This window comes from Lepidochelys olivacea, assembly GCF_965140295.1.
Source record: "Lepidochelys olivacea isolate rLepOli2 genome assembly, chromosome: 14".
NCBI classification, from domain to species: Eukaryota; Metazoa; Chordata; order Testudines; family Cheloniidae; genus Lepidochelys; species Lepidochelys olivacea.
In genome coordinates, this window is record NC_140424.1 from 38,183,537 (window position 1) to 38,198,199 (window position 14,663).

At 51.3% G+C, this 14,663-nt stretch overlaps 1 protein-coding gene across 3 annotated transcripts; it reads left to right on the forward strand.

The window, feature by feature from the left end:
• The first annotated feature begins 971 nt into the window (after window positions 1-971).
• LOC311530808 (uncharacterized protein) lies at window positions 972-10,250 on the forward strand. Of its 3 annotated transcripts, none has more exons than XM_084647743.1 (3): window positions 972-1,534; window positions 2,437-2,553; window positions 4,691-10,250. In XM_084647743.1, exons 1-3 carry the CDS (start codon window positions 1,408-1,410, stop codon window positions 6,784-6,786), a joined length of 2,340 nt encoding a protein of 779 aa, XP_084503869.1. In that variant the 5' UTR covers window positions 972-1,407; the 3' UTR covers window positions 6,787-10,250. The 3 variants fall into 3 exon arrangements, with proteins under 3 accessions (XP_084503869.1, XP_084503870.1, XP_084503871.1); XM_084647744.1 differs by having other exon boundaries at window positions 4,694-10,250; XM_084647745.1 differs by having other exon boundaries at window positions 2,440-2,553.
• The last annotated feature ends 4,413 nt before the right edge of the window (window positions 10,251-14,663 follow it).

A 14,663-nucleotide genomic window follows, 5' to 3' on the forward strand; every position in this document is an offset into this window, starting at 1 on the left:
AGAGGCCCTGGAGGTTTTTCGCCTTCCTCTGTAGCATGGGGCACGGGTCACTTGCTGGAGGATTCTCTGCTCCTTGAAGTCTTTAAACTACGATTTGAGGACTTCAATAGCACAGATATAGGCATGAGGTTTTTTGCAGGAGTGGTGGGTGAAATTCTGTGGCCTGCGTTGTGCAGGAGGTCAGACTAGATGATCATAATGGTCCCTTCTGACCTAAATATCTATGAATCTATTGTTTAACAGTGCAATTAACTGATTAGTCACAATTAATTTTTTTTAATTGCAATTAATTTGAGTTAACTGCTATTAATTGACAGCCCTAATATTTGTTTGTTTTTCCTAAAGTTAACTAAGTATTTTGGGAAAATTTTTCAGAGTGGCCACGAGCAAGATTTGGTGGCTGCACTCTAAGGCCACCAAACAATCTGTTGTGAGAACCCCCTGGTCTAGAGCAGTGGCTCTCAAACTTTTTTACTGGTGACCCCTTCCACATAGCAAGCCTCTGAGTGCAACCCCCCCTTATAAATTAAAAACACTTTTTTGTATATTTAACACCATTATAAATGCTTGAAGCAAAGCAGAGTTTGGGGGTGGAGGCTGACAGCTCACAACCCCCCATGTAATAACCTGGTGACCCCATGAGGGGTCCCAACCCCCATTTTGAGAACCCCTGGTTTAGAGCATCTGTCTGCAGGAAGAGAGCCTGCGGAGGCAATCAAAGTCTGAAATGGACTCAAGCCCCTCCTGAAACCTTCCCCCATCGCCCCGACAGGCTGAGGAATCACGTCCACGTTTTGCTCCAGATCGTCCCGTCTTCCAGGGGACAGGGAAGGGAAATGGCTGTGATGGAGCCAGCTCAGGTAGGGGATTTTCAGAGAGCTGCAAGGGGGGGTTGCTGTAGAAGGGGAGGGGCAGGAAAGACACACGGTGAGGCGGGGGGGGCGAGGGTGTGATAAACCTGCTGGGAAGTGTTCAACCTAGGCCTGATTCTCTGAACAGGCCCATGGTCAGGGGGGAGCATTCCCCCATTTCTGAACCACGAAACACCCCCCTGGGCAGGGCTGGGAAAAGTGACCAGACTCCCAGTGCTGGAGCCTGACCCCACTGGCCAGAGGCTGCTGTGAAATATGAAGGGAAGCTGTCGGGATTCCTGACCCTGTCCCCGGCTCAGAGCTCTGCTTCCTGTATCTGCCTCTGGCTAGCAGGCGTGTGGGAAATGAGAAGACCCTGCTCTGCTCCGTGTGCTGGGGGGGACAAGCAGCTCTCACCTTTTCCCATTCCCTGAAGCCTCCTGGCTGCTCTGAGCAGGGTGGGGGTGGGATTCTGCTTTTCTGGGCCTCCTCCCTTGTGACTAGTGGGATTGTGGCTGGGGCAGCAGGTGCTGAATGGGGACTCTTGTTGTTTCAGATGCCGGTGACCTTCGAGGAGGTGGCTGTGTATTTCACCCAGGGGCAGGGGGCTCTGCTGGACCCTGGTCAGAGAGCCCTCTACAGGGACGTCATGCAGGAGAACTACGAGATGGTGATCTCACTGGGTAAGGGATTCCTGTCCCCTCAACCATTAAAAGCCGTGGGGTCTGCATGTCTGAATCTGTTCAGTTCTTCCCCTCTAATCTAACTGATCAGGGAATGGACCCCAGAGTCTACACATGCATATTTCTTGGTCAAAATATAGTCAAGATCCAGACTCAAGAAAATAAATATAAGTAAATTCAAAGATTTTGGGGTCCATTCAAAAATGTCCAGCAGTCCAGATTTAGCCCACAGTCTGCCTGTTGACTACAACTGCCATACCCCCTCCAATGGAATCAGGGAATCATAAACCTGCTGATTCATCCCCATCCCTCCAGCTTTCTAAGGAGCAGAAGCAGCGTATGGCCCTGTCTGTATTATTTCTCACTAATTTATAGTGTTGGTGTAGCCCCGTTAGTCCCAGGATGGACAGACACAAGGTGGGGGAGGCACTACCTTTGACTGGACCAACTTTGGTTAGTGAAAGACACATGCTTTCAAGAAAAAGACCCAAGACAAGACATTACATCACCCTCCTGGTGTCTCTTTACACTCTCCGTCCCTGTGATCCTCCATTCTTGGGACTAGCTCCAGCCATGGGGAGGGTTCTGGAGGTTTAGAACTAGGCAGGGGTTTGTGTCTACATCAGCAAGTCCCCCAGAGTGCACAGATCCTGGAAACCCCCAGCGATGCTGTGACAGCTCTTCCCCCCACAGACATTTGCCTCTCCCGGGGGGGCCCAGTGGCCTTGTCTACATTTGTTCAGATTCCACATCCGCATAGTTAGAGTGACCATGTTCCCGTCCTTTGGGATTCCACAATCCCCCAGCTCAGCATGGGGCAGATTGAACTCAGGGAATGTTCTTTGTGACAGATACTGTCAATACTTGAGATACACGCTCATCTTCCTGATTCCCCTTCCCAGCAGGATTTCCTGTTCCCAAACCAGAGCTGATCACCCAGCTGGAAAGAGGGGAAGAGCCGTGGGTCCCTGATCTCCAGGGATCCGCGGAATGGGAGGTCCACAGAGGCACCCGCTCAGGTGAGGAATCAGTGACACAAACAGAAACCATCTGGCGAGTGAATGAAAAAGCTGGGACACCCAAAGCTGTGCTATTAGCAAGCTCCCCGGGTTGTGTTTCACCCCACCCAGTCAGGCTGTAGCCCTCTGGTATCGTTTCATCATGGTGGATATCACCTATGGCTTCCCAACCATCCTTTAGTGTTACCCGCACACTCTATGGCCCTCACCTTTACCCTGTTCCTAGGACTCAAGGCATAGCGCAATTCATTTAGGCCCCCTGCCCTGTTCCTAGGGGTCAGGGCATAATCTTGTGTGCGCTTACAGGACCTTTTACCAGTGAAAGAGCCTTACACAGTAATATCCTTAACCTCTATTTATTTACACGGTTACCAAGACAGAATACACACAGTATGCATACAATGCTCACCACTCCCAATAAGGCAGATGAGCTTTTCCTGGTGGCCAGTCAGGATTGGTTTGCCTGGGGACTCCAGCTTCTGCATGATAGAATCAGCAGGGAGTTGAGGTCTGGCAGCTCTGATCTTGGGCGATTCCCAGGCTGCACCTCTGTAGCCCCAGTACCTGCTTTGGCCTTTAGCAAGGCCTTAGCCTGGGGATTTGCCAGGCTTGAGCTGAGCTGAGCTGAGCTGAGCTGAGCTGAGCTGAGCTCAGCCAGGTCCGGTCCGGTCCGGTCCGGTCCGGTCCGGTCCGGTCCTGCTCTGCTCTCAGGCAGCCAGGTCCTTCTCTCTCCACAGCTAGAGAGAGACTCCTCTGGCTCTTGGCCCCACAGCCCTTTTATCAGGGCAAGCTGGGCCCTGATTGGCATGGCCCCAGCTGTGGCTGCTTCCCCAATCAGCCTAGCTTGGCTGCTTTTAACCCCTGTTCTCCAGGAGTGGGGCAGCTGCCGCACTACTATCAGACAGAAACAAGCAAAGAACCAGACAGAGACCATATAGATAAACAATAGCAAAGCAGGGACCATAAAGACAAACAGTAAAGAAGTACGGATTTCACAATCACAACTGTTGATAAGTGATTCCTTGCCAGACAGAATGCTGTCAAACTAAGTTTTCTGTAAACATCTTAAGATCTGTTTCTTTATCTGGTGGTGGTGGGTGCTATTAGGACAGGATCTACTTCTTAGCAGCCCAATATTTCATTGTTTTGATATAATTTAGAGGGAATGTGACTTTCTGCTTCTTGGCTCATGGCTCCTGCTGTCCTAATGGGGCTGCAGAAAAAGGCATCAGACCCTACATTAACTGTAAGGAGATTCATCCCCGACTTTACTTCCCTGGGAGTATGGGGATATGGAGGCAGAGTCCAATTTCTGAAGGCATATCTACACTACAATCTTAAGTCGACCTATGTTAGGTCAACTTACAGCCACCACAGTAATTACTGCTGTAGCTGATGTCCACGCTCCCCTCCTTCTGTCGGTGGTTTGTGTCTTCACCAGAGCGCTTCCACTGTCTGAAGAGGGGCAGCTTGGGGAGCTGAGAGCCATGAGCTGGGGGAAGCTGCCTGGGGCTTCTTGCCTCCAGTGGAGAGATCTGTGCCCGGAGTCCAGTTGGCTGCTGTGCTCTCGGTGGGGAGCCGAGAGTGAGGAGGGCAGCCAGGCTGCCAGCAGGGAACATGGCACCTGGACTGGTGGGGCAGCAGGGCTTTTAGTGGGGAGTGGAGAGCATGGGCGGTAGCCCAAGCCAGAAGCCCAGGTGGTAGCCCGGCTTGGAGCAGAGAGCTGGCAGCAGCCCAGCTGTGGAGCTAGGAGTCTGGCTTTCTTGTCCATTTCAAAGCTCCAGCAGAGCCGTCAAATTGACAAGACAGCCAACAGCCCATGTAAGGAACGCAGTGTCTACACAGACAATGCGTCTCCCTCGCTACACCGACCTAAGCCCTACACCTCTCCTGGAGGTGGAGTTGTTATGTGGGTGTAGTAGGGCACTTCCACTGGCAGGACAAGGCTCTAGTGTGTACGCTGACATAATTAGGTCGATGTAAGCTGCCGTACATCGACCTAACTGTGTAGTGTAGACCAGCCCTCAGTCTCCCCAACAGTTACCATGTTGTGTTTTCCCCTCTGTGCTGTTCCCTGTTCTGTCCTTTCTTCCCATCACAGGGAATTATTTTTGTCTGGATTCTCTCTCTCTCCCAGCAGTTGATGAGGCTATGATGAGTGAGAACAAGGAGAAGAATTCACAGCAGGAAGATCCTGATCAAGTGGAACTGCAGGGGAACTTTTGGAGAAGAGCCGAAGGGAATTTTTCCCAGTCCTTGGACCAGGGCAAAGCTTGGAGAAGTCAGCAGAGGTCAGAGAGGCAGCTGGGAAACCACCCAATAAAGAAAGAGAAACAATCCATTGAATGTGGGGTAGGATGCAAGGACCCCAAGAAAACCACAGACCCACAGACAAATCCCAAGGAAGAAAAACGCTATAAATGTCTCAGCTGTGGGAAAAGCTTTAATCAGAAATCAAACCTTATCACTCATCAGAGAATCCACACAGGCGAAAAACCCCATAAGTGCTTGGACTGTGGGAAAAGCTTCAGCCAGAAATCATCCCTTATTATACATGGGAGAAAGCACACGGGAGAGAGGCCTTATAAATGCTTTGAGTGTGGGAAATGTTTCAATCAGATCTCAAACCTGACTACACATCAGAGAATTCATACAGGGGAGAAACCTCATAAATGCTTGAAATGTGGCAAAAGGTTTAGTCAGAGATCAGCCCTGGTTACACATCAGAGAATCCATACGGGAGAGAAACCCCATAAGTGCTTGGACTGTGGGAAAAGTTTTAGTCAGAGATCAGCCCTTATTACACATCAGAGAATCCATATGGCGGATAAAATGTATAAATGTCTCAAATGTGGGAAAAGTTTCAGTGTGAAATCAGCCCTTATCATGCATCACACAATCCATGCAGGAAAGAAACTTCATAAATGTTTGGATTGTGGGAAAAGTTTCCGTGACAGCTCAAACCTCACTAAACATCGGAGAATCCACACAGGAGAGAGAATGTATCAGTGCCTCGACTGTGGGAAAAGCTTCAATCGGAAATCGAACCTTCTTACCCATCGGAGAACCCACACAGGAGAGAAACCCCATAAATGCTGGGAATGTGGGAAAAGCTTCAGTCAGAGATCATCCCTTATGAAACATGTGAAAATCCACACAGGAGAGCGGCCGTATAAATGTCTTGAGTGTGGGAAATGTTTCAATCAGAACATAAACCTTATTACGCATCAGAGAACGCACACGGGAGAGAGACCCTACAAGTGCCTGTACTGTGAAAAAAGTTTTACTGTGAGATCAGCCCTGATTACACATCAGAGAATCCATACAGGAGAGAAACCCCATAAGTGCTTGGACTGCGGGAAAAGTTTTAGTCAGAGACCAGCCCTTATTACACATCAGAGAATGCATACAGGAGAGAAACCCTTTAAATGTCTCAATTGCGGGAAAAGTTTCACTGTGAGATCAACCCTTATTACGCATCAGGCAATCCACACAGGAAAGAAATCCCATAAATGTTTGGACTGTGGGAAGAGCTTCAGTCAGAGTTCATCCCTTATTAAACATGGGAGAATGCACTCGGGAGAGAAACCCTACATATGTCTTGAGTGTGGGAAAAGCTTTAGTCAGAGATCGTCTCTTATTATACATGGCAGAATGCACACGGGAGAGAAACCCTATAAATGTCTTGAGTGTGGGAAATGTTTCATTCAGAGGTCAAACCTTGTTACGCATCAGAGATCCCACTCGGGAGAGAGACCACATGAGTGCCTTGACTGTGGGAAAAGTTTCAAAGTGAGATCAGCCCTTGTTACACATCAGAGAATCCACACGGGAGAGAAACCCCATACATGCGTGGACTGCGGGAAAACTTTTAGTCGCAGATCAGCCCTTATTACACATCAGATAATTCACACTGGAGAGAAGCCCCATAAATGCGTGGACTGCGGGAAAAGCTTCAATAACAGTTCAAATCTTACTAAACACCGGAGAATTCACACAAGAGGGAGAGACTCTAGAAATACCTCAGATGCAGGAAAAGATTCAATCCGAGCTCACACATTATTACCCATCAGCAATCCACAGAAGAGGGAGAACTTGAATGTGGGGGAATCTTCAGTTGGTGCTCCCACAGAATCAAGCATTGTCCGCTCCACTCAACTTCAAGCAGAGCTAACGCCGGGTTGGACATCAGAGACTCCTCCACGCAGCAGGGAAATTCTGTCAGGGCCCTGACTGGGGCTGGCCATGGTGACAAACCCATTTCCTCGTTCCCACACACATCAGGAATATTTGGCTCCCAAGGATCCAGCTGCCCATCCCCCTGCCATGGAGTTGAGGAGAAGGACACTTGGGCCAGGCCCCACCTTCACTCTACACACCTGTCCCTATCTCCCATCTTCCACCAGCCTTTGCACTGGGCTCCCCCACTTACCTGGAGCTGTTCCTTAACTCCTCCCCTCCCCGAATCCCCCAGAGCGCTGGACTCTCTGGGATCAACCGATAAGGGACCAGGCCGATGGGTTATGGGGAGGACACTGCGGATTGAATGGTTGAGGCTGGTGGCACTGGGAAGCAGGGGGAGCGGGGTGCTGGGCTGCTGAGTGTTTGGGGATGATGGGATAAGAGGCGAGGGAGAGCACAGGGGTAGAGAGGTGCTGCCTCTCTTCACTCACCCCCTCTGCCCCTTCTCCCTGCCCCCGCTGCATTCAGACAGCACCACTGAGAGAGGCTGATTCCCACAGACTGCGGCGGGTTCTCAACCTATTTACCATTGTAGGCTGCATATGTGGCCCATAATGCATTATGTGGACCGCATCCAATACTACCTGTATGGCCCTGAGGATGTCATGTGGGCTGCAGCTGTGTGCTGATCGGGCCGCAGGTTGAGAACCACTGCCACAGGGCCTTTCGTGGGAGGCCTGGAGATCCCACCTCTGCCTCCGCAGCATCAGCCTCCGAGGGCCTGTCTACGGTAGGAAACGTGGTCAGCATCAGCCAGCTCGTCTCCTCTGACCCGCCCGCACTCATCCTACCCTAGACTGAGCCTGAGCATCTAATTCCTTCGGACCTCACCATTAGCAGAGTGATTGCTAGAGTCACTGAGTTCCCCCTCTGGGGTTGCTGGACCAATCTGTCCAGTGGGGGTGATGAGAGCCATTGAACCAAACTGTAAACCCTGGATATGATGGAAACCACTTCAAGCCAGGGGGTGCAGCAGCATCCCTCATTCCGGCACCTGTGCCTGGGGTAGGTTCTCTCATTCCTAGATAGTCTATCATTACTCCAGGCCCTGCTGAAAAGCATTTAGTGTTTGTACGTTTTTTCCCTTATGGGCCAGAAGTAAACAGATACTACAGAAGTGGGAGCAGGGACAGTGAAATGTGGTGTTTTAGCTTCTGTTTTATTTGTGAGCGACGGGGAGAGTCTGAGGGATTCCCTCCTTCCCCCATCACCCTCACGCTCCACAGGGACACAGCAGCCTCTGTCCAAACCTTGCAGAGTTTATCCCAGGGCTGGACAAACTACCGCCCATGGGCCGGATCTGGCCTGCTGGGGAGCAGGTGCTGGGGCTTGTCCCCCTCTGGAGCTCTTGCTGGGGAGTAGTGTTCGGTGCTGCTCCACATGGCTCCCAGAAGCAGCAGCATGGCCCCCCTGCAGCTCCTACACGTAGTGGCAGCCAGGGGGCTCCACTCTGCACACTGCCCCTGCCCCAATTGCCGCCCCTGCAGCTCCCATTGGCCAGGAAGCGCAGCCAATGGGAGCTGCGGGGGCAGTGCCTGCAGACAGGGCAGCATACAGAGCTGCCTGGCCGCGTCTCTGTATAGGAGCCGGAGAAGGGATATGCCGCTGCTTCCAGGAGCTGCTTGAGGTAAGCGCTGCTTGAAACCTGCACCCCATAGCCTCTCCCCAATCCCCTGTCCCAGCCCTGATCCCCCTCCCGCCCTCCAAACCCCTCGATCCCAGCTCAGAGCACCCTCCTGCACCCCAAACCTTTCATCCCCAGCTTCACCCCAGAGCCTGCACCCCTAGCCAGAGCCTTCATCACCCCTTTGTCCCAGCCCAGAGCATGCTCCTATACCCCAAACGCCTCATCGCCAACCCCACCCCAGAGCCTGCACCCCCAGCTGGAGCCCTCACCCCCACCACCCTCCCGCCCTAGCCTGGAGCCCCCTCCCACACCCTGAATTCCTCATTTCTAGCCCCACACTGGAACCCACACCCGCACCCAGAGCCCTCACCCCCTCCCATACCCCAACCCCAATTGTGTGAGCATTCAAGGCCTGCTGTACAATTTCTATTCCCAGATGTGGCCCTTGGGCCAAAACGTTTGCTCACCCCTAGTTTATCCTCCTCATTCTGCCCCTCCACCTCACAAAGTGTCATTTGCCGCAGTGTTCTTAGCTCTCCGTGCTTAGGAATGACCGTTTGATTTCCCTGATCCTAAATCAGACTTCTGAGGGCTGGAGAAGAAAGCACAGATTGAGCTTTCTGTGTTTATTGCTGTTTCCATATATTGGTAAAAATTCCTTCCAGGCTTTTTCTAGGGTAGTTCAGGTCATTTGTAGATGGGAAGTTGGGCTTTCTTTCTTTCTTTCTTTCTTTCTTTCTTTCTTCATGCTAAAACTTTTGTAACTAACAACCATAAGGTGTGAAATAAAGCAGGCTTAGCCAGTTCAGAGGGAAATGGGTAAATTTATTTTCCTGATATAGAGTCTTAAGATTCTCTGGGATTTCACCTTATGAATGTGAAAGTGATTTATAGACACCCTGGACTGTGGGTTATTCTCTGTTCCTACAGGCTGTTTGGTCACGTACTTTGATATTAGTTTAGCTTGACAGGATGTAGCTCAGATTTATTGAGGAAATCACAAGACAAACGATTGTCAGAATAGTCTTTTGTATATTTCATTTTAACCTTGTCATGTGATTTTTGCGTGGTTTGAACAATGACAATGATCAATATCTATCCCACAGACACTGAGGGTGAGCACTAGATTTAAACTCTGAGATGCAGACTGAAATGGGGAAAGAATTTACTGCCTGATCCCTGCAGTGATGTGAGATCCAGTCAGTAGAGAGAGAGGATGGGAGATGGGGGGAACAGAGCTGGTAAACTGCTGGGTTTGCTCTTGAGAGCCAGACAGCTGAGGTTGAGAACTGTGAACTCACTACACCAGTGCCAGAGAGAGACAGGAATTCTCCTACCAGTGCTGGGCAAAGCTGTCCCTGAAGTCTAAAGGGCTACAGATGACACCCCAAGAGGTGTGATGGGAAAGGGGGAGGGTCTCCTGCTTGCTGAGAGGATGAGGCTGGGCAGAAGGGAGAAGGAAGCCAGGGAAATGAACAGGTCTGGCCAGCCCTAAAGCCTGATCAACCCAAAGAGAGCCTGTTGGCCCTGCTGGTCTTCTCCTCACCTACCGCAGTCTCCTGTGTGTGGACTATAGACACACTCTGGGCTCCACGCACCCCGCATGGCTTCCCTCAAACCTGAACTCCCCATGTTTCCTGCTCTGGAACATTTGCTTTTGTGACTGGGTCCCAGCATTTCTCGTGAACTGTCTGTGCTTTTCTACCAGCTTTAACTCATTCTTCTCTCCCTGGTGCCCACGGGAGCTGGGAACAGCGCTGGGCTGGGCTGTGCCGAACCTTGGGATGGGTGGGGATGGTTATATTTTCTTTCTTGCTTTCAAATAATAAAGTAGAAATTAACTTCTCAAATTCCCAGTGTCCTTTGTCTCGACTAAAGGATCCCAGCGGCCGTCTGGGAAGCCACTAGCCCCAGCCTTCACCACCTCAGACTACAGATGCTAGAACTGCCAACTCGTTGGTTTTCTGAATCTTCTGTGGGTCAGTGGGGAAAATCCATCTGCAGAGGCAGTCCCCTCTGGCCAACATTTCCCATTCGCCCACCTCCTGCAGGAGGGGAGTTAATCAGCGTGGAGAGGTGGGTGTTTTTTAATCTGGGTGGAGCAGTTGTGGAGAGGAATGATAAATTTTGTAAAGGGCTTCTCGAGCTGCTATCAAAAGTGCTGTTGAGAGCTAGGTATGTTTTCATTTAGTTGTAGCCGAGCAAAGGGAGGCCGTACACCCAACACAATGGTTTTTGTCTCTTGGATGCGATGTCATGGGCGGTGGGTATCAAAGGCCAGGGCAGGCTACACCTCCCCTAATCCAGGGTGTGGCCCCGCCCATGTTCCACCTGAAGGCCCCGCCTCCCTCCCCCTCTTCCCTGAAGCCGGGGTGGGGCTCAGCTCCAACTGATGGCCTGGAGCTTGGGCCCCCCAGCTGCCAGGGGCTGGTGCTGCCCTGGGCGGCTTGGGCCAGCCCGGGGCGGGGGTCAGTCCAGTGGCTCACCTCAGAACTCAGGCCAGCCGGTGGCTTGGGGCAGCTGGGGCTCCTCCAGCAGCGGGGGGGCTTGGAGCTCCACCTTGGGGGCACCCCTGGCGGAAGGGGTGGGGCTGGCGGATTAGCCTCCCCAAAGGGGGTGTTCTCCTGCCACCTATGCATAATGTAATAATTTTGCTGCAACTGGTGAATTAAAAAAAAAAAAAGAAAAGTCAGGGAGTGTTCTAGGTACCCCTCAGGAGAAGGCTGGTTTATTGGGTGAACATCAGAAACTTCTAAAGGGACATGGGATGGCATCTGGTAACTAGACCGTTCTGCTTCAGCCTGGTCTGCAATTGTCTAGAGACCAAAGACCCGGCTGATGGCAGCTACTAAGGCCTGGATCCACAAAGAGACTAGAAAAATCAATCAACGTGATCTAGAAAGCCTGACTCAGTCACCCAGTCTCCCTATACAAAGCATGGGGAGAGAGAGGGGCCTATGAATGGGATCCACAAAAGCCAGCATGCTAGGCAGGGAGCTGCCTAAGACAGCCAAGGGGAGATGCTGAGGAGAGGGTACGACTTAGTCCTCGCTCCTCTAATGGAGATAAACTTCTCCCTGCAGCTCAGGTTTCGGGGCTTTGTAACACAAAGGCCCAGGGGAAAAGGCTCACTGTTCAGTACAAGCAACTCCTGTCCCACACCTGACAAACTCACTACACTTAATATTTTCCTGGTATTTATCCATAAGGGGTAGCATGTGAGATCTCTCCTGAAAGCTTATAATGTGTTGTTTCAGAATAGGAGTATGTGTTGATACTCATAAATATTGCAAGATGCATGTATAGGTGATAGAGAAGTAATAACGTAACTATATTGAAAGTTATCCCTTTATGGTGTTGGAGTGGAAGAGAGTCACCAGGGAATCCCTCGTTTTGGTGACAGCCCATTTAAATTGGAGTGAGTTTTTCCTGGCTAGCCCATTATGCAATGAGTTGACCGACTGTCCACCATTGCGCCTATTCAGAAAATGAATGGAAAACCATCAAAGCTGATCTATAAACACTGAAAGGTTGTGACAGTGACAAGGAGGATCTGACAGCGAGGGGATCACCCTGCCTGGGAAGAAAGACAAAAGACCGATTCAGTGTGTCACAAGACACTCTGCATCCAGTCACAGAAACGGGATACTTCCTGGATGACTGGGGGCTGGCTCCTTGGCCCTTGCAAACACTGTGAAAGACTGACCTTTCGGGTGACGATCTGTTTTATCAGGTAGAAAATGTAACTTTTAGTGAGCGTAGGCCCTTGTCCCAGGCAGGTGAAACTGGCCTACTGCCATTGTGATGCTGTGGGGTTCAACCCAGACCAGTGAGGGGTTGTCACCACTTGTGTTGGGTCAGATCCTCCTGAGCGCACTCACAGAACTTTAGTAAGTCTGCTGCTCTCTTAAAGAGACAGTGCACAGCCCCACCCTGTTAGTTAGCTGAGGACTCACACGGCACTGAGATGGTTTGTTGTAAAACTAAAACTGAATTTATTCCCAGGGAACCTAGGATTAAGGGATGTCCAGCAAGTGTGAAAAAGCGAGGAGAGGTTACACAGAAAACGTGCTTTCTAGTGTGTACATTTATCTTCAGTGAATCTGAGCCTTGTGTCTCAGCATGTTTCTCGCCTAGATTCAGTATCTGGGGACCTTCAAACCCCTTAGCTGGAAGATTCCACCTTTCACAGGTGTACAGGAGCTCGGCCCGCTTTGATCTGCCCAGCAATGTGTGCCAAGCTGGCTTTGTGGCCTGGTTATAGCTTCCAGAGTTCAATGACCTCGCCTCAGGAGGCTGGAAGGTTTCTTGGAGCTGTGGCTTCCATCTCCCATTGAGAGTGGGAAGTGCCATCTTCCACTTTGGTTGACATTGTCTCCCCTTGGTGTAAATGTAATTTCATTGCCCTCGCTCTATTTACATTGCAGACAGGTTCAGGCAGGCGGAAGAACCACATTCCTTTATCTGGGGCAAGATGACTTAAGCCTGACAGCCAGGTTTTTAAGAACATATTCCTGCTCATGTATATGCATGTACCTCATGCAAGAATATCACTGAGCAGTGAGTTTGTAGTTTTCCAATGCTATACGACACAGCACCTTTTAGATCCACATTATGGCAACAGTGAGTTGGGCTGATTAAGCCAGCTAAAACTGCTCAATACCAGGGAGCCCCTTGGCTTCTGGCATTGGGATGCTCTCAGGGTCAAAGGGATCCTCCAGGGGCTGGAGTGGGTCTATTCTTAGCTTGCAGGGCTGGTATAGCCCGGGGAGGGGGGCCCTCCAGTGGTGAGAGGCTGGTTGTGGTTGGGGCTAACACCCAGCTGGCACAGGCAAGATTCCTGGCATCGGAGGCAGCTGGAAGTGAGGTGAATCCCAGCCCTGGGCGCACTCAGCAGCCTCCCAGCACCTCTTTCTGCCTGCGAATGTACCGCTGGGAACCCCTCTGCTGGAGTCAGGTGGCCTAGGTGCCTGCCTGTGAGAATGAGTTAGGCAGATGTCAAGCTGCAAAAAACAGCCAGAGGAGAGTGTGTGTGTGTGTGATCCCTCCCTTAAGCATGTAGCCCAGGAGTCAGAGTAATCATCCAGATGTGGGAGGCCCAGGTTCAATTCCCTCCTCTGCCTGATGGGGAGAAAGGATTTGAACAGGGGGCTCCCAGTGCTCTCACCTCTGGGCCATGGGATCTTCTGATGTGGGGGTCCCTTAATCTCTCCTGCCGAACCTGTGACACTTTGGAGGAGTCTTTACAGAGTCCTTGGAAAAGAGGACTGGACCCCCACAGGTGGGTACCCCACCACTGGCCTGCCAGAGTTGTTCTCTCCCCAACAGGGACCCTGCTGGGGGAGCAGCAGCTGCTCAGTTCAGGCTCCCAGGTCTCAAGGGAGGAGGCAGCAGCATGTGACCCCGGATGAAAAACTGAGACACAGATCCTGCCATGGATCTACCAATCCAGTGCTCTGGAACAGGCCCCGCGAGGACCTCTGCAGTGTACCAGCCCCGCTCTGCGGGTCTCACTCTTTCCTGACCGCAAGCCACTTAGTTTCACCAAACCCTCAGCTCCCTTCCCACCCAGCAAGTCCACCTGAGTTGGACACCCGAGGGAGACTTGTACACCCAAAGGGAGTAACACACCCCCACCTTCAGCATCGGACTGGACTCTCAGCCAGTGTCGGGAAAGCAGGAGGGATAGATATAGATTTCTGGAAGACATAGAGCATCCGTGGTTAGCACAGAGATCAGAAAGTTACAGCATGGTCCCTCTTGGCCAGCCTAGAGCACACAGTCCTCCAGCCTCTCTTTCGTCCCAGTTCCAGAAAGTCTAAAGCCTCCAACAGCCCACACTTAACAACCCCTGACCTGGGCCCTCCTCAGTCCTTTGTTCTTGTCCCTGGGCAGACCTTGTTCCCTAGTCCTCCTCCTCATCCCTTTGTTCTCCAGCTGGTCAAACAGGACTGGCTTACTGGGGAGGGGAGGAGGGCCATCCATGGTTGTTAGGTGCTAAGTACCAAATGTCTGGGCAATTCAAGTGGCCATTGTGTTCTCAGACTCTCCATGGACATGGAGTGCAGACATCTAGGCATCAGTCACAGCTGGATCTCTGCAGAGAGTAAACAACCTTTCCCGGACACCTAGTTAACAAGTATAGGGGAAACTGAGGCACGGACACTTTTCATACAAAAATATTACAAAAAATTCCCACTGTGTCACACCTCTTCCCCCTTCAAAGCCAAACTGAGTGGGG